Source organism: Pelophylax lessonae (genome assembly GCF_965119305.1).
Source record: "Pelophylax lessonae genome assembly, chromosome: 3".
In the NCBI taxonomy this organism is placed as follows: domain Eukaryota; kingdom Metazoa; phylum Chordata; class Amphibia; order Anura; family Ranidae; genus Pelophylax; species Pelophylax lessonae.
In genome coordinates, this window is record NC_138770.1 from 657,177,835 (window position 1) to 657,205,536 (window position 27,702).

At 43.2% G+C, this 27,702-nt stretch overlaps 1 protein-coding gene across 7 annotated transcripts in view; it reads right to left on the reverse strand.

Moving 5' to 3' along the window:
• Nucleotides 1-27,702, reverse strand: part of CCDC88A (coiled-coil domain containing 88A) — a 338,561-nt gene that overhangs the window by 135,679 nt on the left and 175,180 nt on the right. For all 7 annotated transcript variants that reach the window (XM_082250173.1, XM_082250171.1, XM_082250170.1 and 4 more), the window contains exons 9-14: nt 26,273-26,354; nt 18,602-18,760; nt 16,006-16,152; nt 12,948-13,092; nt 8,600-8,784; nt 5,645-5,782 (exon numbers count right to left, since the gene is read on the reverse strand). In XM_082250173.1, the coding sequence (XP_082106299.1) occupies nt 5,645-5,782; nt 8,600-8,784; nt 12,948-13,092; nt 16,006-16,152; nt 18,602-18,760; nt 26,273-26,354 (856 nt within the window). The remainder of the gene's footprint in view (nt 1-5,644; nt 5,783-8,599; nt 8,785-12,947; nt 13,093-16,005; nt 16,153-18,601; nt 18,761-26,272; nt 26,355-27,702) is intronic.

The following is a 27,702-nucleotide window of genomic DNA, read 5'->3' on the forward strand; positions in this document are numbered from 1 at the left end:
CCTGTGAGGAACTCCCAGTGTGGAACGAGTGTTTGTAAAATCCTAGAATCCACTCTATTATTAGTATTATATCATGTCCAATGTGTGTGTTCCCATATTACAATTGTGCCAAATACCTCCGTGACCCGCCGGAGCTCTCTTCCACGCTCTGAGCACTGCAGAGGGGAGGGGCTGAGATCCCGCTGACAGCTGGGAGAAGAGGAGGAGAGCAGCGGGAGATCAGCTGAGCGCCAAGCGGCGCTGTACCAAAGGTATTTGGCACAATTATAATACAGAAATACACACATTGGACACTATATAAAACAGTAGTGGATTCTAGGATTTTACAAACCCTTAAAACTAGGGCTTATTTTCAGGGTAGGGTTTATATTGCAGCCATCTCCGAAAATCACAGGAGGTCTTATTTTCAGGGTAGGTCTTATTTTCGGAGAAACACAGTATGAAGGCTGTGTACAGAAATCTTCGGATCTCCTCCCCAAAAGGCTCACTGCCACACTGAGCAGAAAAAAGGAAGTGTTCAGTTCTCTGCAATTAGTGACCGGTCACTAAAGAAAAATACCCATGAACCGATGTTACCCTACTCTACTCTATATCTACTCTATATCTTTAGCCCATGATCATACTCTGTATTCCCTACATCACTGGCTGTTCAGGAGATGGACAGTGGTGACGTTTTGGACCTGCCAATGGCAGTCAGCCTGGGTTTACAGCTAAAATACATGCATTAAGATAAAATGTGAGCTTCATTGCATAGCAAAATGTAAGTCAGTGCACCTAAATGCAGCCCACAGGACTTTTTCATAATGCATGGCAACACAACGCATGGGTATGAACAGGTTACATTATAGGATATACAGTATTTTCCCTTGCCCATGCATTACAAGCCCTTAACCCAAAACTTCTAAATGTTTGCAAGTAGATAATTCCTACATGAAGATCAGTAGCATGGTAGGAGCTGACATTGTAACACAAGCTCAGGTGCAGGTTATGGGACACTTAATATGTCCTAAATGATTTACATTTTATACGAGATTCACAAACATAAAGATAACTTATGACAAAACTGATATGTCTATCAAAGTCAACATTCTCCAGGAACTGGGAAGTAGTAATATAATCTGAAACTAACAACAATAAAATTATTCTCCCATCTGAAGTAATGCATCGATTCTAATGCTATTACTGATGTTAACTAATGAGGAGTGCATTACTGGCAAACCATCCACAAATATTACATCTATAAGGTTAATTCTGGGTAAATTTTGTTTAAAATTCCTACAGTTGTAATGCAGAAATTGCAAACTAAGGCTTCATTTTAGGAGTCTATCCCTTAAAAAAGGGGTCTCCAAACAGTACTAGGGCTACATCGTATATTTTACAAATATTTACGCGTTGAAAAAAATCTGCTTTATAAAAAAAATGAATACTAAATAAAAGAATATATTTAGTTAGGGTCTTTTTTGTAAATCAGAATAATAGGATTCAGAACAAAAGAAAAAAAATGAAAAGTGACGGACAGCCTTTGACATGAAATTGACACAAAGCATATCCCTCTATAGCAGTGGTTCTCAACTCCGGTCCTCAGGACCCACTAACAGGCCAGATTTTAAGTATTACTTTGGAGAGATGCAGACTAGAATACTGCAATCCCTGAGCAGCAAATGCGATCCCCTGTGATGTAATTTAGTTATCTTGCAAACCTGGCCTGTTAGTGGATCCTGAGGACAGGAGTTTAGAACCACTGCTCTATATGTGTACTCATCTCAATCCAGAGCACTAAGTGTCATTTCTGTCTGCTGCTTCATTCCTCTGCTATCGGCATGAATCACCTTTGACGAGTTTTCATGGCACCAAGAAAAAAAGGTGATGGGGAGGGAGCTCCAGCTGATTGACAGTCTCAGCTCTGTTCCTGTGTGTGAAAGGTGTGTCCCTTCCCTCCAATCAGCTCTCAGAGCCCTAGTCACTGAGCCCTGCAGAGTGTAACTTCAGCTCCCTGCCCCATGTTCTCTGAAAGCTCAGACAAGCTTTATAAATTCTGGACTTTGAACAGCTGTAGAGAAAACTCTAGATAAACATGTACATTTACTGTAGGAGGATTGGTTTCATCTCTGTGTATCATCTGAGGCCAGTCACTTCACTGGGTTAATGTAAGGTTTACAACCACTTTTGGTAAAATATAGCAAAGTCCCCCCTTATGTCAAGATCCACATCAGAGTTAACCTAAGGAGTCCCCCCTTACATCAGTGTCCCCATTAGAGTCTCCCCTTACATCAAAGTATTCATCAGAGTTCCCCCCCCCCTTAAATCAATGTCCCCTCCAGAGTCCCCCCTAACATCAGTACCCCTCATATTTGCATCCCCATCAGAGTCCCCCTTCCATCAGAGCTCCCCTTTACATCTGGGTCCCCATTAGAGTGCCCCCTATATCAGGGTCCCCATCAGTTGAGACAAACTGATCTGGATTCTCAGTCTGCACACATCAGCTGCGGGCCAGATAAAATCTTGTAGCAGGCCATAGTTTGGAGACCCCGGCCTTAATCAATTAAAAGTACAAATTCCAGTAAACATTTGTCAATTACAATGGTTCCAATCCAAAGCTAGTTTAGGTCCACATCTGTACGACTAAATCTACATCTGTACAACTAAATTTTATACTTTTGGCTTTGGAAAATAAACAGTGGAATACATTTGGACTCTTATCCTTTGGTCTGGTGCTCCTTCAAATAAGTGCATGTTTTTTTTTTTTTTCTGGTAACCTGCTAGGTGCTCACTGGAAATGATTCCTGTGTTATGAGCAACTTAACCAGAGTTCTCAAATTTTTCTTGTCCTCATTACTTTGTATGAACTCACATCAAAATCCCAATGCCTGTTGGGGTTTTTTTTTCATTGGGATCATTATAAATCTGTCATTCAAGGCCTATTTTGGTCATCAGTAATGCTGAGTCATTAACCAGGACTCTTGGTAGCTTTTAAGACTTTCAGGAAGTTGGGTGGACAGGATAGCAGGAAGCATACGATGATATCTCTACTTTAACATATGCAATGACACTGGCGGCATAACAAGTACTGCTTCAGCCCTTCATCTGCACTCCAGCACTTCCACACACTAAAATTGCCCCTCTGTGGCCCCATTGCAACAACGTCACCTCCAGCCATTAATTCAGCAATATCTGATATCTTTTTTCACTTATTTGAAGGTTTTAGTAGATGGAACTCAAATAGTAACTCACCCATAAGGCGAGACGTTCCTGGTAATGGTACCAAAAGCACAAAAACATAGAAGCTACAGTTTGTGTCACTTTTAAGTAGTTGTAAAACTCAGAGATGAAAAATGAACAAATTATCTCTTTATATCTATCCAAAGCTCCTAATGTAATTTCTGTCTCCTCTCTCATTCCTCTGCTATGTGCAGGAGTCACTTCTGACAGTCTATGCCGAAACCAGACAATCCCGAGAGATGGTCCTCACGCCAATCTATTACACAACAGGTGACCAATGGGTGACTTACAGCTTCAGCTGTGCATATTGCACTATGAGACTGTGTGTGTGTGTGTGTGTGTGTGTGTGTGTGTGTGTGTGTGTGTGTGTGTGTGTGTGGGGGGGTGTCCATTTCCTCCACTCAGGCCTCAGATTACACTCAGCTCTCAGTTCTATGATGTGCAGTATGTGACGTTGAATCCCAGCCCCCTGCCTTCTAAGGCTCCATGTACACGGGACTTTGTAAATGGCCGTTTAGGAGCAGTTGGGCGTTTTTTTCAGAAGCCCCTGAACCCACCTACATGTTATCTTATCTGTCCATGTACACAGGGTCGTTTACAGTCATTTGCAGGCAGTTGAGTTCAGGGACATTTTTTGGAACGCAATGACCCGCGTTTAGCGTTTGCGTTTTTCCATTTTAAAGGGGAATCATTTTTTTGACCTCTAGGAACGGCTCTAAAAGCAAACGCCCGCTAAACGCGGGTGCAAACGCGACCCAACGGACGTTTAAAACGTCCTAAAAATTCCAGCATTCAAAGGGACTTTTAACAACGTCCCGTGTACATGGAGCCTTAAGCTCATAAATGCTGCGTAAATTCTGGACTTTGAAGGGCTGTAGAGGAGAGAGGTCTGCTATCGGCGGTGTTCCATTGCTCGGTTCTCAGTGCAGAGGCAGGGCTGCTGTTAGAAATGATGGGGCCCCATACAGTCTTCCTGATGGGGCCCCCCCCAACCCTGCCTCCACCCCCAAGGTGCAGCAGAACAGCGGCACTGACTTTATCTGCGATAATTAAACTAAAAAGTCTCTCCTCTGCTCCCACCTCCTGGGCTCCTCTGTTGACGTGATAGGGACCAGGGAAATGTAATTTAAGTGCTCCAAAACGATATGGTGATACCACCTTTCTCCTGCGCTTCTAATCCAAGCTCCCCGACCACACTTCCCACGGGACTCACATATGGCGTCTCGGATGGCTAGAGTCTTGCTGCCCTATAAGGACTGGGGTAGTCCAACAGTACTACAGGCAAAAAGAAACAAATGTGGCCCTGAGGAAGAGGCTAAGCCTCGAAACGCGTCGGCCGTCATCTTAACAGGACTATGGACTAACACATGGACTATTCCTGACACTGGAGCGATTGAGCTTGATATGATTATTTCCTAAATTTGTTTGTGAGTAGCCATTTTATATGTTGTACTAATAAAGCCATATTATTGAGGATAATGTGCTAGGTTGGTGCGCCCTTCTTTTTTGTTTCTTAAATGTCATTTAAGTCCTGGTACGAAAGTATGATTGGAGGTGTGGTCTAGTAACATCAATTTATTAATTTGAACAGAAATTAACAATGAAGTTGGCCTGGGCCCCCCTGTTTAGCTGATGAGGTCTGGGTGCAGTAAAACAGGACCAGTTGTACTGCCTTATCAGCAGCCCTGTGCAGAGGTGTCGGGGGATAGATGCAGAATTGGACCGATGCTGCATCCACCTAGGTAAGTATAATAACCCCAAACCCCATACTTCTCTTTTCACTTTGTAAAAAGTATTCATTTAGGTGGAAGGAAAAAAAAGGCATTTTTTTCTTGCACAGGGTTGGATGATGGAAATCAGCAGAGCTTTACCACATTCACTTCGCTCTGGGGAAAACTAGTGCAACTGCACTTGCAAAGTGCAACGTTCTACTTGCCTTTAGTAAATCAACCCCAATGATGTCCTTACTGCACACTGAGGTAAAGAAAAGGAAAGCTTTTATCGTGCATGTGCTACACAGTAATGTCACCCAAAAAGCGGAAGTATTACATTGTTTGAGCGCAGATGGGCAGATCTCCTGGTGCCCACTGTTTTCAATGGGATCTCACCCCCTGTGTTCACCCTATTTAAAATACTGCGCATTTCCTTTGAAAATCTAAGCACCTATTAGAAGGAGACTGACGATTAAGACTCTGGTCATTTATAGGAATTAAGTCTTTGAAGGAAGCCATATGGTACTAGTTAAAGAAGGTGATGAATGTCCATATCATTAACAAGATTAGGAGGAACTAGAGCAATGAGCCCCATTAGCTATGATGTTGACAGTCTGCAGAAGGGTAGGGAAATTAAGTTTTTCTCCTTCATTGAATTTGTGAGACATCTGCGACCGCGGACATCATCCGAACTGCGACCGTCACCTTCATACCTGTCTCTCGGAGTTCTCACGCAGCGTCTCTATGATCTTCTCCAGCTGCGACTTTTCCTTCATAAGGTCATCGCTCATTTGTTGGCTGCTCTCAATGGTCTGACGCTCGTGAATTAGCTCTGCTTCTATTTTCTCAAGCTGAAAAAAAAAAAAAAGGTGTAAAATGTTTATAGCTTGCAAAGCCTCCTGCTCAGTCCTGAAGATTTTTGTTAAACAGCATAAACAACCGTAAAAAAAAAAAAATAAAAATTACCTAATTACCATGCTAAACACTATTATTTGAATTAAAAAGTAATTTTATAATTGTATAGATAACAGACTTCAAACTGCACAAACAAGTAAGGCCCCGTTCACATAGGGGCGACGCTACTTCGCACCGCGACCTCCGAGGTCGCGGTGCGAGCAGCACGCCGCGACCTCGGAGCGGCCGCCACGGACTTCATAACATTGAAGTCTATGGCGGTCGCCTCCTGGTCGCCCCAAAGAAGCTCCGGACCCTTTTTCTAAGTCGGAGCGACTTGTGTCGCTCCTATTAGAACGGGTCTGCAGCTTCCCTATGGGAGGCGACCTACGGCGACCTGTGAGGCGACCAGGTCGCCTCACAGGTCGCCCTAGTGTGAACGGGGACTAAAACAGCATCCCTATACACTAGCAAGAGTGTTAGCAAACTCTACAACAGATTTATATTGAATTGTTTTTTGCATATGCCAAGCTTTGCTAGTATTTTCAAAATATGTAAAAATGCTGCCTTCTCTATGATCACCCAATCAGAATTAAGCCCGAAACGCGTAGGGTCCTGTCCGGTTCTTTCCACCAGCTGTACCTAGGAGTCTTCTGTGCTGAAAATGGTCTGTTCTTGCATACAATTTTAATTCTGTTGTATATCCAGTCATTTATTGTTTGGAATATGCATTCATTGTATATTTAGTATTTTGTTATTTTTGTGTATAAATAAAATTTGATATTTTAAATACTTCAGTGTATACTCCTTTCAGTGTTTAGTGGCATTCTCAGTCCCAAACAATTGGGGGTACCCTCCTTGAATCAGAATTAAGCTGGCACATTGTAAGATTTCTCAAGAAGATACACTTTCCCCCATCCATGCTTAATAGTGTGGAAGGAGGACCCTTCCCTGTAAGCTATTCTAATCTAATAGTCAGCAACTGCAGCCATCAATATACCCAACATGGTACTGCATAGGATTGTGTAGCACCCTCCTAGCCGGGGCAAGGTCATCCAGCGCTCAGGGCAAAGATGCCAAACTGCACCCCCTCCTTCCCCTAGGGTTAGGGTCAGAGTGCCCACATCCCTGTAATAAACCATTGCGCCCAGGGCAGCTGACCCTCCTGCCTACTCCTTGTGCTGGCCCTGCTCCTAGTACAACATGCTAGGTAAATTTTGTTTCTGGCTCCTTCTGCAATCAAGGGGGCAATGATCATTTGACCTGGCCTATTCAGGGTTTCCCAGGCTGGAAGTTTGATTGCTTCTCCCTGCCTTTGGAAGAAGCTTCTAAGGCTTAGGGCAGGAGATTTAACCAGTCAAATATTTTATCATGCTTTAGCCAATCCCTGGGGAAGAGTGTCCAGAAGGGAATGGAAGGAGGATAGTCTGAAGCACTGGAGAGCTGAGTTCCTTTTCCATGGGAGGGCTCCAGAGCCTGAGGGGCTGCTGCCCCCAGGCAACCAATGTACTGTGCGTCTGTTCTATAGGCCTCAGAGGTGTCAGGGTTGACAGTCTGGATGGATCGGCTTAGAAGGGGATTGTAAGACCTCACCACAAGAGATCTGGTTTGGAAAAATATTGTCTTACTCACTAGACAGTGTCTGGAGGAAGTTGGAAGGTGGCAGCTGTCCTGGGGACTTGTGAGTATCAGTAAATTGATCCCTGTGACTGTGTAGTGTACTGGAAATCGCACTGGCTACCAGTTGTTGTGCATAGGCACAAGGAAACCAGATTCCAAAGAGACTTGCCTCATGGCCTTAAGCTGTGGGGGTTTAGATTGTAAAACATTCATTTTTACTTAAAGTGTTACTAAACCCACAACAGAAAAATCAGTGTGTATATCCAGTAAAGCATGCTTAATCCTTTGCATTGTGTATAAAGGCGGTTTAATTGTGTCTCTGATCCTCCCCTTCTTTCACTGTCTCCAAAAAATAACCTGCTATTTACAGAGCCAGAGGACAGACAGCACATTCTCAGTTTGGTGTGTAGTGTTAGAAAGTTTTTTTTTTGGGAGTGTGCATGTGATCTTAACAGGGCCAATCAGCACAGCCCAGACAGAGGGTCAGGGGAGAATGAAAATTCCTCCTACAAGCTTTACTAGGAAGCGATACAAGCCACAAGGCTGCTATATATTGCTGATAAGAAAAGGTATTTATCAGTTTATATTTACTAAAATAATTACATTTCCATGTCCCGTGTACTGTGGGAGACCAGATATAGTGAATGCAGGTTCTGGGTTTAGTAACACTTTACTAGGGTCCTGGTGCCCTAGAAAGGACTAGTTACAGGGACAGAACAAAGGATGCCCACTATGGGGAAAGTACTGACAACCACCATGGGAATTTGTAAGAACAGGTACATAGTATATATACCCTGACATTACTGCAAGTAAAGCACTGAAAACCAACTGTGGGTGGCCAATTCCAAAACTGGTACCCGGCACAGCTGAGGAAGAAGCGAGCTGAAGCGTCGTGTCAAGTTACTGTGTATGCTGGTGAAATATTGAATTGCTCCTTTAGGGAGCGGGGCCCACCCTAATGTAAAAATTGGGAGGGAGGCCCGTTAGCAACGATGTACCAACATTCTCTCGGCCCTGCCTACATACCAACCTGCAGGGATATGACTAATAGTCAGGTCAACAAAAAGTTTCCCAAATTGTATCAACTTTTTTTCCGAGTGTATGTCATATTTTTACAATGTGTTTGGAGAACCACCACATAACATTAACATTACCTTCTTGCTTAGTCTTTGGTTTTCTTTTTCCATTTTCAGGATTTTGGCATTAGCACCCTCCGTGGAGCCCATGGCATTTCTCAGCTCTTCCACTGTGGTCAGCAAAGTTTGGTTTTCCATCTCTAATTTGAGCAGCCGGCTGGACGTAAGCTCATTCACTTCATGTCCCAGCGACTTCTGTGGTGCTACACAACATTTACAAAACAGAAAGTCCATGTGATTTAGGCTTCATCCAAAACCCACTTTCTTTTATAGACATAGAGTAAACTGTTTTTAATTAATCTCAAAGCTTGCTTTCACATATTACTATAAAAGCCTTATAAAGCAGACTCTTTATACTGGCACTGGCTGAAATAAATTAGAAGAAACTCTAAATCTAAAATGTGTGACATCATCTTAGCAAGCCATGATTCATTAACCCCTGAAGGACAAAAATGTGCGTAAATCCATTCTTTCAACTTTTTGAACATTTTTCAAAGTTAAAGTGGTTGTAAACCTCTGAAATGAATTCAGAACAAAGCATATCCTTCTATAGTGTGTACTTGCCTCTATCCAAAGCAACAGTCCAGCCCCAAACCACATGTTATAAGGTGCACGAATGAAGGCCCAAGGCCTAACCTTCCCATCCTCCTGGCCCATGTACAATTAGTCCCCTCTTCCCCCAAGAGTAGTCATCCACTTTGCCCACACGTCAGCTTTCAGGGCTCAGACAGTCAGGTTTGCACTGGAAACTCCCACCTCCTGCTCCATTCCCAGATAATGGCTGTAGTAGGCACTTCTCTACATATCCACACTGAGGCTTATAGTTTTAAATACACTTCTTTGACTTTCCTACATGATGCAATAAAACATAACATTTCAGATAACAGCAAAAGCATAGTCCAAATAATGGCACGAAACAGCATTTCTGTAGTTAAGAGGCCCTGTGGCTCATCCCAGACTGTAAATCAGTTCTTCTTCTACGCTTTTTCTCAGAACCAGGGGAGGACTGGGCCAGGGGGCAATTGCCTCCTGGGCCACTCTGATGCCCCGTAAAAAGACTGCACTGCTTCTGCCACAGACATGCCTAAAGGATTCTTGGTGAAGAGAATTAAAAAGTCCATGCCACTGATCTACTGAGTGCGGTTTGAAGACAAGGACAGAGTGCAGATCTCCCCCCAGCATGGATGGTGTAAACGGTGACTGAGCAGAGGCCGGTTCCATGCCCCAATTGAGACTCTTATCCCACAGCCAGCCCCAACCAAGCTATCCCAGCTCTCCCATCCGCCCCCTGCTGGCCAGGTTGGGAACCCAGATTCAGCCGGTAAGTAGAGAGTATCTGGAGCAGGGCTTCAGCTTGGAATGGGGATCAGAAGGAGGACCGGAAGAAGGAGAGTGGGAGGGGGGAGGGGGCGAGCTGCTGCACCATGGGCCTCTGGTTTGTACTTGCCCCCAGGGCCGAAAGTTGCCAGTCTGCCCCTGCTCAGAACCCCACAAGATTGTGTACTCCCCTCCCCAGACGGGAGAAAAAAGGAAAATAATTTCTGTCTGCTCATTTCTTTGCTATCTGCATGAGTCACTTTTGGCAGTCTATGCTGAAACCAGACAATCCTGGGAGATCCTCCCTAGCACACAGCAGGTGAATGGCAGCCTCAGCTGTGTATGTTTTCCTATGAGACTGTGTAGAGGGGGCCTGTCTATTCTCTCAACTCAGGTCTCAGATTACACTCAGCTGCCTGCTCTATGCTGTGCAGTGTGTGACATCAGATCCCTGCAGCCAGCCTTCTAGAACTCAGAAATGTGTACATTCTGGGCTTTGAGCAGATGTAGAGAAGAGAGAGGGCTGCAAATAAATAGATACAACTTATGCAGGATTACTGGTTTCATCTCTGGGTATCACCCAAGGCTTGTCAAGTCAGCAAGTATATGAAAGGGTTTACAACCACTTTAAAGCAAAAATCCAGCCAAAAAGCTGAATGCACCAAAGGACAATGAAAACTACACATATCTAAAGAAATTGATAGGATGACCTATTTGAAAATTAACTCAAGGCAGATACAAAAGACAAATGAATGCAGCTCTGTAATCATTAATACATTATTGAAATTTATTTACCTATTGGCAGTGCAAGTACCTAAATGTGACCTGCTATCAGCCTCTTGCAGTCCCTGTACAGAAGGGCTGGAGTGTGAGAGGAGGTAGCAGCACAAGGAACCAATCAATTCATATTTTGACAAAAAGGATGTTGATAGGAGAAGATAGCAGAGTGACAGAATAGAGCTAATCACTGTGCTGCTTTTCCTTTCACTAGGCTGGCTCAGGCCCAAAACGACCTGGACTTAGAGGAAGTGGATTTGAATTATGCTGGCCATCAGACTGATGACATCTAGTGACAGAAAAAAGGGCTGCAGAGGAAATCTCTGCATTAAAGTTAAATTTTGCAGCAAAATCTGTTTTTGTTATTTTAGATTTTAATGGGCTATTCATTTACATCCTATCAGTGCAATAGGTACATCAACCAGCAAAGCTTTTTTGTTAAACTTATATAGGTCGTTTAAATTTCACACGTTGGTGGAGTAACTCCTCCTCTATAACTCTTCTTCTTTGCAGTTAAATAATGGATTCCAAGCAGAAGCAATGTGCCGCCATTGAGTTCCTGATGAAGAAGGGGTGCAGACTATCTGACATCCACAGAAGGCTATAGAATGTTTATGGAGATGACACCATTGACAAAAGCCAGGGCTTTTTTTCAGCATGAACGTGGGGGAACGCAGCTTCAGAACCTTCACCACTGAATGTATGTAATGGCAAGGAATGCAGGAGGGTCTATTGATGATGGCTGCCGGGGATATATTGTCGCTGGTGAGGATCTGATTTTGCAGGTGGGTCTATTGTCGCTGGGGAGACCTATTGTTGGGGGGGCTCATGTTGCTGGGAGGTCAGTTTGTTGCTGGGAGGGATCGACTATTGAGGGAGAGGTCTATTTTTGCTGGCTGCCAGAGGGTCTATTGATCCTGGCTGTTGAGAGATCTGTTGTAGCTGCAAGGGGTCTATTGTTGCTGGGGTGGTATTTTGTTGCAAGGGGTTCCATTGTTGTGGAGGGGGATTTTTTGTTGTGTAGGGGATCTATTGTTGCTAGGGGGCTGTTGTTGCTTGGGGGGGGGGTCTATTGTTGTTGGGGGGTCTGTTGTTGCTGGCTGCATTGGATCTATTTTGCTGCTTTTCTTGTTGTTCCATACAATTACTATTTATCTGTATTCTGTAAAAGGGGCAGTATTGGGAGGTGGGTAGGGGTGGAACAAAGTAACAGTGCTCATAGGTGGGTGGGGGGCGGAGTAAAGGGGTGACTCAGAAGGGGGGAGTTCCTGCACCTATTCTGAGAAAAGAAGCCCTGACAAAAGCGATGTGTTGTCATTCGTGACTTTTGTCAATGTGTCATCACTGTAAATATTCTGTATCCATTTGTGGGTGTCGGACAGTCTGCACCCCTCCATCAAGAACTCAATGATGGCATGTTGCTTCTGCTTGCAATGGGCATCCATTTGGGTGCAATCCATTAAATACCCACGATGAAGAAAAAAAAAAGAAAATAGAATAAAAAAGAAGAGAAGAGAAGAATAAAAGAAGGAAGAAAGAAAAAAAGAAGTTACTATAAAGATAGAGTAAGGCAGCGAATAGATGATTCAATTTTCTTCCTTCTACCATGGATGGAAGGAAAGAAAATCCCTCGACTGACACTGACTGTGTTGATGGGGGAATGCCTCCTGCAGCGCTATTGTGTTCTGCTGGCGAGGGGCCTTCCTGGACGGTAGAGTACAATGATAACTGTTAGTCGCTACAGCCACCAGCAGTAATCATATGTAAAAAATATGACAGGCTAGTTGTACCCAAGTCGATTGATGGATTAACTTGGGTACAATCAGCCTGCTCATACATGGATCAAATCTCGCTGATCCATGCTGAACCGGCCGAAATTCAATCCATGTATGGCCGGCTTTACTCTACCGGCATGTGAAATTTAAATGACCTATGTAAGGGAATAAAAAAAGTTATTCCCACATTTGTATTATTTTCCATACAGCCCTTGTGTATTACAGGTGCAAACAAGAACAAAGAAACTGAAGCTGGATGCATATGTCTTAGGAAACAGATGTTGCATTTCATTTCAGTCAGCATGTTTCAATAAACACCCCCCCCCCCCCCCAAGACATCTTCAATATTTAGTACGGAGCATGGAGGTAGTAGTAGTGTACAGTATAGTATGCCAGGTGGTGGCATAAAATAATAAAAATGCATATGCTGAAAATTTTATCCACAAGGGTGTACACCGTACAATAGGGACAGAACTAAAAATAGACAGGCTACATACTTTCCGGGAGATCGCTGGTTTTAGACAGCTGTTCCAGTTCCCAGCCAAGATGTAACGACTCATCCATGCTTTGCTTCTGGGCCATTTCTAGAGACATGTTCTCCTCCATCAGCTCCTCGATTCTCTTTCTGTCTATATCCCGCTCCTAAGAAGATGGGAACACTAATAAGTCTGAGCTGTATGCAATCTTTAACAGGTGATCAATATAAATAAAAGGCAAGTTATCCACAAATCAATAATGTATAGTATTTATACACATTTTTAAAAACCTCCAGCTGTAGATCCGCAGGGGTTGATTTTAGGGATCAACCAATATATCGAGGGCCGGTATGCACTTTCCCCGATATATCGGAATCGGCCACAAAGGTGGCCGATATTGCAGATATTTCGGGAAAGTGCTTGTACCGGAGTGATGCCTGCAGCTAGAGGCATCACCCCGGTACCGGCATCCATAGCCGGCAGTCGGCTGTCTTGTAATGACAACTGATGCGGCTGAGAAGCCACTCGGCTGTCATTACAAGGAGCGGGAGGGGACATCCCCCCCCCTCCCGCCGCCTTCTGCGGCTCGCCCGGGTCTCCCGTCCCACCGGGAGACCCGCATTCGGCTCTGATCAGGTCTCCGTGCAAAAACCTGGAAGTAGTGTTATGACATTATTTCCGGGTACTGGCGCCAAATTTAAAAAAATTACAGCATTCAAAACAGCCAAACTTGGTGTTTTGAATGCTTTTAAGTGCAGAGGAGGGGTTTGGGGTCTTTAACCACTTTACCACCGGAGGATTTTGCTGCTAAAAGACCAGGGGGTATTTTGCGATTTGGCACTGCGTGAATTTAACGGACAATTGCGCGGTCGTGCAATTTGACGTCCTTTTTTTCCCACAAACAGAGCTTTCTTTTGGTGGTATTTGATCACCTGTGCGATTTTTTGATCATGCGCTATAAACAAAAAAAGAGCGTCAATTTTACAAAAATAACAATATTTTTCACATTTTTTTATATGAAAATTCCCCCCCCAAAAAAAAAATGTAAAAATCAAAATTTTTTAACATTTTCGGCCAAATTGTTTTATGCTACATATGTTTGGTAAAAAAAAAAAAATCGCAAAAAGCGTATTTTGATTGGTTTGCGCAAAAGTTATCGCGTTTACTAACAAAGGGAAAGATTTTTGTCATTTTTGTTGTTTTTTTTTTTTTAACGCGTAATGGCGGCGATCTGCGATTTTTTTTGCGGTACTGCGACATTGTGACGGACAGATCGGACCCTTGACTGACATTTTTGACACTTTTGGGGTTACCAGTGACATTTCTACAGTAATCAGTGCTATACATATGCACTGTTACTGTAAAAATACACTGGTAGTGAAGGGGTTAACTTTATTTGAGAGGGAGGGGCTGTGTGTGTCCCTAGGGGCGTAATTCTTACTGTGATTGGCTGTGGCTTGAAGTGTAGGAACACTGATCAACGGTCCTACATAGTAGAACCGTGTGATCAGTGTTTCTACACCAGGGAGAATGACAGGTGGCTTGTTTACACAAGCCGCCTGACTTTCTCCCTCTCCCCCGACGATCGCCGAGTGACCGGCGGACATCGGGGCACAGACCCCCCCGCGCGGGAGCGCGCCTCCGGCGACGCGCGCTCGCTCCCCAGAGCCTCACAGGCTAGCGACGTAGACCTACGTCGCTCTGCCTGTGAGGGGCTGACTGCCGCAGTAAATATACTTTGAGCAGTCGCAAGTGGTTAAAACCCCAGATCCCTCCACAAGAGTACCTGTCAAAAAAAAAAAGTGTTTTTTAAATGTACGAAAATATCGGCCCATATCGGCCGATATGCGATGACCAAAATTTCAATATCGGTAATGAAAAAACGATATGGGTCGATCTCTTGTTGATTTACTAAAGGAAAACAGGCTATTCACTTTGCAACGGAATTTGCCCTTCCTCCAAGGATTTCCATTAACCAATAATGTGCAAGTAAAAATACTTTTTTCCTTGCATGTGATTGGGTATTCTTTGCAAAGTGAATTATCACCACATTCACTAAGCGAAGTGGAAAATTTGCTTGCAAAGTGAACAGCCTATTTGCCGTTAATAAATCATCCCTAAGGGCTCTTTCATATATGAATGAAAAACTGTGCTGTATCATTGGGGTGACATTCAAAATGAATGGCAAGGCATGTAACTCGTATTGCGGTAATGCACATTACTACAATACAAACATATAAATGGATAGACAAATAAAACGGCTGCTCTGTACACTCTACCCCTGTCCTACCAATAACAGCTACCCATAAGCATCTTCTGGTAAACTGTAAAGCCGGATTAGACAAGTCCCAGGAACCAGGCACAGAATAGGAAAGAACCTAAAGAAAATGATGGTTTTCAATGGCTGGCAAGGCACACTAGTGAATTCTGTTAAAATGTTTGTAATCGTCCAATTTTCAGAGGTTTTGGTGTGACGTGCAATGCATGTTAACACACCGCAAAAAATGTAAATGGGCCCTAAAGGTTTAAAAATTGTATATATTGATATTAGATTTAAAGCAGGAAATTCTCCTCCAAAAATTCAGCAAGCATTGCAAAATAGTTTAGGTCTCTTTCACATGGGCAGTTGGGGGATAGTAAAAAATAGGTGCTTGAGCCGCAGTTTTATTGGTCCCAGACCTCCCATCTAAAGCCTACTATGCAGCCTGAAGGGCCACATGTCGGTCTGAGGTCTCTCTAAAGGGGAGCATTCATTGTGTATCAAAAGAACAGGTCTTACAAGGGACTGAAGCTAGAGAAGATGCAGTACACGGATCTAACTAGCAGAAAGCTGTCCAGAGGAAGCTAGATTGCAGATGCTAATGACAACCCTATTTGTGTCACTTGCTTAAACAGCCAACCAGCCAGAAAATGGGTAATGCAGCTTATTAGCTGCAATCAGAAAAGCAAACCATCATGGATCACTTTCAGAGAATAAACAACTTTGAACTTAGCTGTATCACCTCAGAATAAGTGACTATGACACTACTATATACAAATAAAAAAACAATACATTAGGTATAAATTGGTACATACTTACCATCTCCATATCATGGATCTTAGCTTTGAACTGTATGTTCTCCTTCTCCAGCTCATGCAGTTTATCAGAGCGAGCTCGTGCCCCCTCCAGCTGGTCTTCCAACATGACTTTTGTTTCTAGAAGCACCTGATTGTCTTCTTTTAACTCCTACAAAGAGACAATTATAATTTAAAAAGATTATTATTACTAAGGGGGAGCAAATGGTGACATAATTAATACATTGGAAGAAGGTTGTGCTAGCACAACTACATATTCTGCAAAATATCTCTAACTGAGCAAGCCACAGGCAAAATAAATTCACAGCATTGGATATCATCAGTGTTTTTATTTGGGTCATTATAACATAGCATCTAGTTTCGGTCACTCTGCATTTACACATACAGTAGCTCTGTCTGTGTTTAAAATGGACATGAACTTAAATAGCGAAGTTAAAGGCCTTACTTTAACCCAGGTTCAGAATGCGGGGCAGAGCCCTTCGGCACTTCTGTGCATGCTCAGCATATTCAAAGATACTACAAAACAGCAAAGAGAGGGCACACTAGCCTAGTGCATTACTGCTGAACAATTGGATTAATAAATGGATAAAACAAGTGGTGTATTCACAAACACAAGATAATGACAAGCGTATTATAAAACTCAGATGAGACTGCCTCCAGATCCACACCATTTAACTGGTAACACTGGAAGACCTTCCAGGATCCAATGCGGCTTAGGCATTTTCGAAGGACAAACTCTCTTCATGAGAGGCTCTGATGAAGAGGGCTTGTCCCTTGAAATGCATAAGCCGCATTGGACACTGAAAGGTCTTCCCATGTTACCAATTGAGCAGTCTCATCTGATTTTTATAATATGCTTTTCATTATCATGTGTTTGTGAGTATATTACTTGCTTTATCAACCTATTGTAGCACCCTCCTAGGTAGGTGCTAGAGAGAGAGTATAGTTTTGGATCTTTACTGCTTACCAGAAGGATTGCTAGCTAAATCTTTATTATTCTCTGCCTACCAGAGAGCAGCATCTGCTAGTGAGGTCTGCTAATGGTGCTCAGGTGCAGCTCAGTTTGTCTGAAGTTCTTCACACTGGTCCAAAAGGGAGGCATATTGGACAGTGGGAAGAAACTTGGCAAATAAGTGCACAAGCATTTAGCACAGCCATGGTGATTGACAGAGGAAAGTGCCTCAGTGCATGCTGGGATACTGTATAAATGCCAAGAACACGTGCTCGGGGTCTTTCAGCTGCAGAGCAGCTGCCGCCTCCTCTGTAGAAGCGGCCATGCGGCCTCAGGTGGTCGACCCGAGGGCCTAAGAGCTAGAGAGGAACTGAACCTGGAGGTCCTGCAAAGCTGACTGGATGGGAGAAACTGGAAGGATCTGATTCTGCATACAGCGAGTACAGATCTGTGTCAAGGGGCCTGTCCTAAGGGGGGGGGGTCATCCCTTCAGCTAGAAGAGTCAGTGGATGGGTGTCAGTAAAGGGGATGCTAAATTGTGTCCTGAAGATAATGTAGTTCACCAAGTCTGTTGCTGAAGAGAGAGAAAGAAGATTTATCCCTTTCCATACACGTGGCAGTATGGTTAAAGCAGTGTGACTTCTTGCACAAGTAACCTGGTAAAGGCCAAGTGAGAGTTGTCCTTAACAACTGTAAATAGTTCAAGTTGGAGTATCCCACTATTTCCTTCCCCCATTCAAGTTCCACAATAAATACCAAAAACCAAAACCCCTGGACTGTTTATTGAGTAGTGAGCCATTGGGAATAATGAGTAATTGGGAGTAAGAATGAATGTGTGAACCGTCTCTTAGTGACTGTCAGAGGAGGCCCAACAAGTCATCACACAGCAAGCCCTACGGGGACAGTGCTACACTATTAATACAATTATTTAGCGGTAATGTGCTAGGCTGGTGTGCCCTCGCTGTGTTGTATAAAAGGATACCCATAAGTCCTAAAGGGGGCAGCAAGGCACGCCAGCGCTAAAAGCCACGAAGCAGTCAGTCCTTATCCACAAAACACAAGAACAGGAGGTTGTTCTTTGGACATTCAAAGATGGTGGCGCAGGTTCGGCAGCTTTAAAGAGACTGAAGTTCCTCTTTAAATGTTCATTGTGCCTAGCCAGTACCCTGAAAGATTTAACCACATCTTGAATTCCTCCTGAAAAAATAGCAGTGCCATTCCTGTGCCTACAACTTCTTAGCTGTATATTTGCAGTATAACCCAACTAGTTTTGGTGATAGTTAGTGATGTCACAGCTATGCTGCAGACTGTAGTGGAAGGATTTCCTTGCTTCTGTTTTATTCATTCTAAGGATACTTTTTACACCTCTCCTGCTGCATCCTAAATTTCCCCAATCATTTACCAGATCACCAGTTATCAGGGCGTCAGCTCTGACAATAGGAAGTATTGCCTTGCCTGTACCAAGATGGTGGCCTCCACACAGAAACACTGTGCAAAACCAAGCATAAGTCCCTAACTAGGAAAAGATCATCAGCAGCATCTATAGGCAATATTGGTGACTAGTCCTTTGCCCTCTGCATGTCATTTATGGGCACAGCTTCAACGGTTCAGGTTGTCTTTAAAATGTGTTCAGACATGGACCACTTACCTCTACCCTGGCCTTGTAAAACTCGATGTCGTGCATCCGTTCTTTGTACCGGTTGACTTCACTTTCAAGCTTGTCAACTCGTACAGCTTTTTCCCTGAGTGCATCCAGCTCATCCCTGTACATGCGAGCAGACCTGGCATCAGCCAACAGATTCATGTTCTAGAGAAACAGTCAGAAAAATGGAATTAGCCAACATTTATAGCAAACTGTCTCTTTAGGCTAATATGTCTTTGCAGTGGGTTTTGGTGGTACTCTATATAGGACACCTGTAACGATTGCTATTACCTGTAAAGGCTAAAGCTCCCATGCAACACAGGATGATGCCATAGCTGGACTCTCAGGAGCAGTGCTAGTCTTGGGCGGGCACATTATTGTTAATGATAATAGAGTGGGATGCTCTTTCCTGGACGTAGAGTCAGACCATGGCTGCCTCCAGTGCTGAATGGAAGCCTAGGTGGTGGCACCAACCACATTGAGAGGTTTGTTTCACTTATATTTGTTGCCTATAGACCAGGGGTCATTAAACCTTTTAAAACAAAGGGCCAGTTTACTGTTATTCAAGCTTTAAGGGGGTTGGACTGTGAACAGTGCAAGTATAAATCATTGTCAATGGGAGTAAACCAGCATCAGTGGGAGTAAACACTGTTGCATCATTGGTTTTAACAGGAGGAATAGAGCACCATTGTTTGTTTTAGCAGGAGGAATAGTGCCCCATGGTTGGTATCAATGGGAGACATAGTCCCCTATAGTTGGTATCAATGGGAGGAATGGTGCCCCCATTGACGATGTCAGTGGGAGGAATAGTGCCCCATCAATGGTCTTGGCAGGAGAAATAGTGCCCCACCAATGGTGTCAGTGGGAGGAATGGTGCCTCATCATTGATGTCAGTTGGAGGAATAGTGTCCCAAGGGCCGGATAGAGGCAAGAAAATGGCCGCATCTGGCCTCCGGGCCACAGTTTGGAGACCGCTGCCATAGACCTTAGGGTGCATGAGCGCTTTTTAACTGGGTGCCCATAGTAACTGGTGCAGTCATAATTACAACATATTCTGTAATAAATCACCAGCACTCTGTGAGTCATTCTGTTCAAACGAGTCAGTGGTGCTCTAGATGAGTAGAAACAAGGAGAAAGAGGGATAAAAAGTAATGAGGGAACCTTCTAAGAGCAGTATTCAGTGGTACATATGGAAAATTAGTGTAGTAAGTGTAAACTCCCATTCATAAAGGTTGCTGGAAACCTATCTTAGGGACAAGCAAGCAACCTATTTTAGCACATCCAGAAAAACTACGAACACACTAACTCACACAGTCCCATTTAAAATTAAAAATCACAATTTTAATTCAAAATCCATATAAAAATCAGTCAAAACAAGACTTAAAACCATGTATTCGTGCTAAACAGATGTACATATAAGAGACCAAAGTCACATCATTTCAAATACAGGTGGCCTTAGTGTTTGAATGAAAGACTAAGGTCTCTGCCTTTGTGGGTTTTTCCATTTATTCAGGCCTCTTCTGGTCTAATGGAAACATCACAGGATCATATAAAAGATGACACACTGGGCAGTTCCATGACGTGCACACTTCAACAGAGTCATATATGAGCTTAGGGGCAGCTAATGTGCCCCCCCCCCCCCAGCATGTGGGGGGCACTTAGAAAACGCCACACCCCAAGGCTATTGTAGGGGCATACAGTAATAAAACTGGTACACTCGTAATAATCAGCCCATGAGAATTACTGGGGAGACCTAATGGGTGTGGCGTTCCCTCTAAACAATAGCAAAATTGAACCAATGTGTGGTCAGCAGAGGCGCCCATTACATTTATTTAATGGATGCCTCTGCTGACCACATATTGGTTCCAGCGGCGGGGGAAGTCTACACAGTGTCTCACTGCGAGACAGCCTTCTCCCACCCTCTGTGGTCATTTATCCATTTCAGGTTCGCATAGTTCGTGGAAGGAGAATTTCTTTCATTATTGCTTTTTCCTATACCTTCAACACGACAATAAAGGATATTATGCGATTCCCAGGTACCTGTGCATTTTTTGGCCACCTGCCCTGTGGGATCCTTGCGGGATAGGTCTTGGAGGGCTCCAACACAATACCATCCAATCCAGCATCTTAACATCTATTTGGCTTTACTATTGCCGATTACATTTTTTCCCCCTTCCCATTATAAGGACATGGGGGTTCTCTTTGCTCTAGCCCTTCCCCTCACTGGCGGGCTTCCTTTTAGTGCTGCGGCTTTTTTAAACCGCAGCATTCCTATACAAATGCGGTTACGAACTCCTGGAAACCTGACACGTGAAATGTACCCCAATTGACCTTTCAGACAAAGGGTTGTTACCCGAAAACGCGTCAAGGTCTTACCTTGGGAGATCTTTCACGTTTTCGCTGTTCGGTTTTCCGATATGATGTATCATCACCGCATGTATACTGTATTGTTTTTAACTCACACTGTATGCTATTTAACACAATTCTTTCTTTATACTTGAATAAACTTCTACAATTATTTTTTTAAATTTTGCATACACCCTTATTACTATTTTGATGGTCTTTTGCCTAAAAAGTCCCGCACCTAGGGGAACCTTTCTGTTCTAGTTAAGCAAATATGTCTGTCATTCTTTAAAGCGGAGTTCCGGCCTCGGGGGTCAAATTTAGATAAAAATGCCCCCGGGACAGTCAGGGCTAGTACATTCCACAATGGATAGCCTCTGAACTGTCCCGGGTCGCACTTACCTGTAAGAAGAAATACTTACCTTGAAAAGTTCTTCTCCAGCGCTGCCATCTCAGGTGTGGGCAGCTGAAGCCAGCCGTGCTCTTCTGCGGCCTCTTCGGTGACGTTGGAGACCCAGCATGCCCAGAAGCTGTGCAGGGATGCCGCGCCTGCACCGGAAGTGACGAGTGGGGCCGGTGCAGGAGCATTGACTCCTGGGAGCGATGACGTTCAGCTCCCAGGAGTCATCGCAAACCGTAAGAGACGGCGCGTGCCGCGGCCGCAGAGGGAGGAAGTGGAAGGAAGGTGAGTATATTTTCTTCAATATCAAGGTAAGTGACCAAAAAAAAAAAAAAATTAGGAGCATCCATTTCTTTTTCAGGTGGCCCTCAGCAAGCGGATGGCCCAAAATAGATTTTTTCGATTTTGAGGCCGGAACTCTGCTTTATGATTGTTGTAATTTTTTGTAATTTTGCATTTGAATAAAATGACTGCTTTGGCCCTTTAAACCCCAAAAAATGGTTTCCAGCTGATTGTTTTGGGGTAAGGGAAATTCAATCGGGAGGGGTTCGGTATTAAGGTCATTCAGCTGTAATACAAGGCACTACCTTAGTCAAGTATGTGGATTTATGAACTGTACATAGAACTTGCCTTAATTTAATGTCATAGAAGATCCTATATCGTGACCTCTCACATAATATAATGTCATGGAAGAGCTGATATTGTGACCTCTCACATAATATAATGTCACGGAGGATCTGATATTGTGACCCCTCACATAATATAATGTCATGGAGGATCTGATATTGTGACCTCTCACATAATATAATGTCATGGAGGAGCGGATATTGTGACCTCTCACATAATATAATGTCATGGAGGAGCGGATATTGTGACCTCTCACATAATATAATGTCATGGAGGAGCTGATATTGTGACCTCTCACATAATATAATGTCATGGAGGATCTGATATTGTGACCTCTCACATAATATAATGTCATGGAGGATCTGATATTGTGACCTCTCACATAATATAATGTCATGGAGGATCTGATATTGTGACCTCTCACATAATATAATGTCATGGAGGAGCGGATATTGTGACCTCTCACATAATATAATGTCATGGAGGAGCGGATATTGTGACCTCTCACATAATATAATGTCATGGAGGAGCTGATATTGTGACCTCTCACATAATATAATGTCATGGAGGATCTGATATTGTGACCTCTCACATAATATAATGTCATGGAGGATCTGATATTGTGACCTCTCACATAATATAATGTCATGGAGGAGCGGATATTGTGACCTCTCACATAATATAATGTCATGGAGGATCTGATATTGTGACCTCTCACATAATATAATGTCATGGAGGAGCGGATATTGTGACCTCTCACATAATATAATGTCATGGAGGATCTGATATTGTGACCTCTCACATAATATAATGTCATGGAGGAGCGGATATTGTGACCTCTCACATAATATAATGTCATGGAGGATCTGATATTGTGACCTCTCACATAATATAATGTCATGGAGGAGCGGATATTGTGACCTCTCACATAATATAATGTCATGGAGGAGCTGATATTGTGACCTCTCACATAATATAATGTCATGGAGGAGCGGATATTGTGACCTCTCACATAATATAATGTCATGGAGGAGCGGATATTGTGACCTCTCACATAATATAATGTCATGGAGGAGCTGATATTGTGACCTCTCACATAATATAATGTCATGGAGGATCTGATATTGTGACCTCTCACATAATATAATGTCATGGAGGATCTGATATTGTGACCTCTCACATAATATAATGTCATGGAGGAGCGGATATTGTGACCTCTCACATAATATAATGTCATGGAGGATCTGATATTGTGACCTCTCACATAATATAATGTCATGGAGGAGCGGATATTGTGACCTCTCACATAATATAATGTCATGGAGGATCTGATATTGTGACCTCTCACATAATATAATGTCATGGAGGAGCGGATATTGTGACCTCTCACATAATATAATGTCATGGAGGATCTGATATTGTGACCTCTCACATAATATAATGTCATGGAGGAGCGGATATTGTGACCTCTCACATAATATAATGTCATGGAGGAGCTGATATTGTGACCTCTCACATAATATAATGTCATGGAGGAGCGGATATTGTGACCTCTCACATAATATAATGTCATGGAGGAGCGGATATTGTGACCTCTCACATAAGCGGTAAAGATACAAAATCTCAGCTTTTCTGCTGAGACAGACAACTGAAGACTGAAGAGTACACTGGGCACTTAACTCGCACCTGGGAGGGAGATGTGCTCATAAATAAATACTGATGTTATGAATATTTGAAACCTACCCAAGCATGGCTTCTATCAATTCAGCATCAAGAAGAATGACCCAGCCTTTAGGAGCCAGGGGCACACCATGTTGACATATTATTTATAGGAGTACTAATGCTGGATGCAAACGCCACTCAAAGAGCCTTTACTAAGATAAATCTAGAATACACCATTGCTGACCTTCTTAACCACTTCAATACCGGGCACTTTCACCCCTTCCTGCCCAGGCCAGTTTTCAGTACTGTCACACTTCAAATGAGCAGTCATGCAACACCGTTCCCAAATGAAATGATTTTCATTTTTTAAAGACAGGTAGAGCTTTCTATTGATAGTATTTATTCACCATTGGCTTTTTATTATTTTGCTAAAACAAACAAAAACAGACTGACAATTTTGAAAAAAAAATAAATATTATATATATTTTTTTTTTAGTTTCGGTTACAAAATTTTGCAAATAAATAATTTTTCTTCTTTATCGTTGTGCGCTGATAAGGCTGCACGGATAGGTGGCAAGGATGGGGCAGCACTGATGGGGCGGCACTGATAATCAGCACCCTAATTATCAGTGTAAAAGATGTGCTGAGAGGCTTGCTGGTTAACGACTCTCCTTTCCTCCCACAGACACAGCGTGTCTGCCTATACCTAAAAGTATTGCCTATAACTGGCAAGTCTGTTTACATGTGATCAGCTGTGTTTGGACACAACTGATCACATGGTAAAGGGCAGCTGTGATTGAACCTTTACCTGCTGTATCTAAAGGACACAACAGTCAAATAGCGGGCCTTGTTCACCCCGCAGGAGGATCGGGGGGGGGGGGGGGAGGGGATGTGTGATCATGGACATCCATGAACGCCCTCCCGGAATTAGACAATTGCACAGTGGCTTTCTTTTGGCTGTTGAGGAGTCGGGAACCTGTTATTACGTTAGTTGCTTAGCTGTCTCTTGCGTAGTCTATAGTAATTATTCTGACCATACACAGCTCGTATTTTGGCCAATTCTTGCGGTCTCAGAAAAACGTTGCTATATGGCGGACAGGAAGTGGTTGAACAACTTTTCAGGAACAGAGTGAAGCAGGACAGGCCATACACCACTCTGTTCCTGAAAAGTTGTTCAACCACTTCCTGTCCAAAATGATGGCCGGGAAATGGTTGCTCTATCCTGACTGGCTGTCATATGACGTCCAGCACGATAGACACACCGCATCTCCCATCCCGGTAAAGAGCCCAATGGCGTAAGCCCTTTACCATGTGACCAACTGTGTCCAATCACAGCTGGTCACATATTAAATAGGAAGTGCCATTGATCGGCTTTCCTCAGTTTGTGCCTGACAGGCATGAGTAGAGGAGAGCCGATCAGCGGCTCTCCTGACAGGGGGAAGGGTCTGTGCTGGTAATCGGTAATTGATTACCAGTGCAGACCCTTGGGGGGATGCCACTAGAGCCACCAGGGATTGCCCACCCATGACCACCAGGGATGCCCACTCATGGCCACCAGGGATGCCCACCCATGGCCACCAGGGATGCCAATCAGGGCTCAGGGACCTTTTCAGTGCCCTCCTCATCAGGGCTGCCCATGATTGCCATCTACCAGTGCCGTCTACCAGTGCTCATCATTGCCATCTATCAGTGCCGTCCACCAGTGCCCATTATTGCCCAGCAGTGCCGCCTATCAGTGCCGCCTATGAGTGCCCACCAATGCTACATATCAGTGCCGCATATCAGTGCCCACCAATGCTGCATATCAGTGCCGCATATCAGTGCCACCCCATCAGTGCCTGTCAGTGAGGCCTCATCAGTACAGGATAAAACGTATCTATTTACAAAATTTTCTAACAAACAAAAAAATTTTTTTTTTTCCTAACTTTTTTCGTGTAGCAAAAAAAGAAAAAAACCTTTTCGGTGATTAAATACCACCAAAAGAAAGCTCTATTTGTGGGACAAAAAATGACACATTTGGTGCAGGTACAGTGTTGCATGACCGCGCACTTATCATTCAAAATGCAAAAGCACTAAAAGCTGAAAATTGGCCTGGGCAGGAAGGGGGTGAAAGTTCCCTGTATTGAAGTGGTGAAACGACTTTTGACAAAGGAGCCAGTTGGAAAATTGTCAGTGAAACAACACCGGCATCCAATCAGATACAGGCACTGTTCCGATATTCAGATTACAATAGTGCAGTAGGGGTGGCTCTTAGCGTGGAAAGAGGATCTTCTAGATTTCTTTCATTCAGCCTGCAGATTTGAGTGAGCAGAGGTTGTTGTTTTTCTTTAGCAGGGTTAATTGATCAAGCTAATTTGATTTAAAAAAAAAAAAAAAAGTGGCATGTGTGACAGTAAAGCAAGCAGTAGATTAACAATTGTAACTAATAGAAGCTGGATGCTGGTAAAATAGACTAATACAGTACATGACAGATACTATATATAGATGGGCATATATTATGAGAATACCGTATATTTTGTCAAACAGCCTGTATAAATAGGAGAAAATAAATTCAGAAAGGCATCTAAAAAGACATCACATCCACCTAAAGGCAGCATGTGTCGAGCCCATTATAAAATATTTATAGAATTAGTGTGACCTCTGACCTCCTGCTGCAGTCTCTTGAGCTCCGCTTCCAACTGGGCTACCTCCTGTTTACTGTCCAGAAATTGTTCCGTTTTCTCTTCCCTGGGAAAAAAAATAAAAAATAATCAAGGTTATTTCTAAGCAGCATGAGGTTTCAATTGTTTTATCAGATATTACTAATTTAAAAACATTTGTACAAATTCAATATAGTAACAAAAGCAAGAAATTGGCAAAAAGAGAATTGCTTTTTTGGTAGATCACCCGATTTCAATCCTATCATGCTGAAACAGAACAGGATCGATTTAAAAAAAAAAAAAAAAAAAAAAAGAAAATAGCATAGGTATGCATCCAGCAAAACTACATGTACATTTGTTCTGTGTAAGTTAACAAGCATTAGTCTTAGGGATTTTTCAAACAATGCATAAAACTGTTGCGGTGTGCAAATGTGGGAAAAAAGTGTGGGTATTTTCTCTTCCGATCGAATGTTCTTTGGGTATCTTCCTTTGTAAACCAATTTTCTCTGAGTATTTTCTCTTATGGTTGAATGTTTTTAGGGTACCTTTTCTTCTGGTTCAATTTTCTTGGGGTATCTTCTTGGGGTACATTTTCTTCTGCATGAATGTTCTAAGGGTATTTTCTCTTCTGATAGAATGTTCTTAGGATATTCTCTCTTCTTATCTAAAGTTCTTTGGGCATTTTCGGTTATGATTGTTCTTAGGGTATCTTTTCTTCTGAATATTCTTTCAGAAATTTTGTTTGATTTTTCAATAGTTAATAAGGTTAGAATTGATGTTAGATTTGAACTGTTGTGATGAGAAATTTTAAAAGGCACAATGTGGATTATTTTTCTCGAACAAACAAATCACTTAGCGTGTATGTGGATTTTCGTTTTTGGAAATCCCATTCATTCCAAAATCTAATGTTTGTTGAATGTTCTTGGGGTAGCTTCTCTTCTGGTTAAATGCTCTTGGGATAGCTTCTCTTCTGGTTGAAGGCTCTTGGGGTAGCTTCTCTTCTGGTTGAAGGCTCTTGGGGTAGCTTCTCTTCTGGTTGAAGGCTCTTGGGGTAGCTTCTCTTCTGGTTGAAGGCTCTTGGGGTAGCTTCTCTTCTGGTTGAAGGCTCTTGGGGTAGCTTCTCTTCTGGTTGAAGGCTCTTGGGGTAGCTTCTCTTCTGGTTGAAGGCTCTTGGGGTAGCTTCTCTTCTGGTTGAAGGCTCTTGGGGTAGCTTCTCTTCTGGTTGAAGGCTCTTGGGGTAGCTTCTCTTCTGGTTGAAGGCTCTTGGGGTAGCTTCTCTTCTGGTTGAAGGCTCTTGGGGTAGCTTCTCTTCTGGTTGAAGGCTCTTGGGGTAGCTTCTCTTCTGGTTGAAGGCTCTTGGGGTAGCTTCTCTTCTGGTTGAAGGCTCTTGGGGTAGCTTCTCTTCTGGTTGAAGGCTCTTGGGGTAACTTATCTTC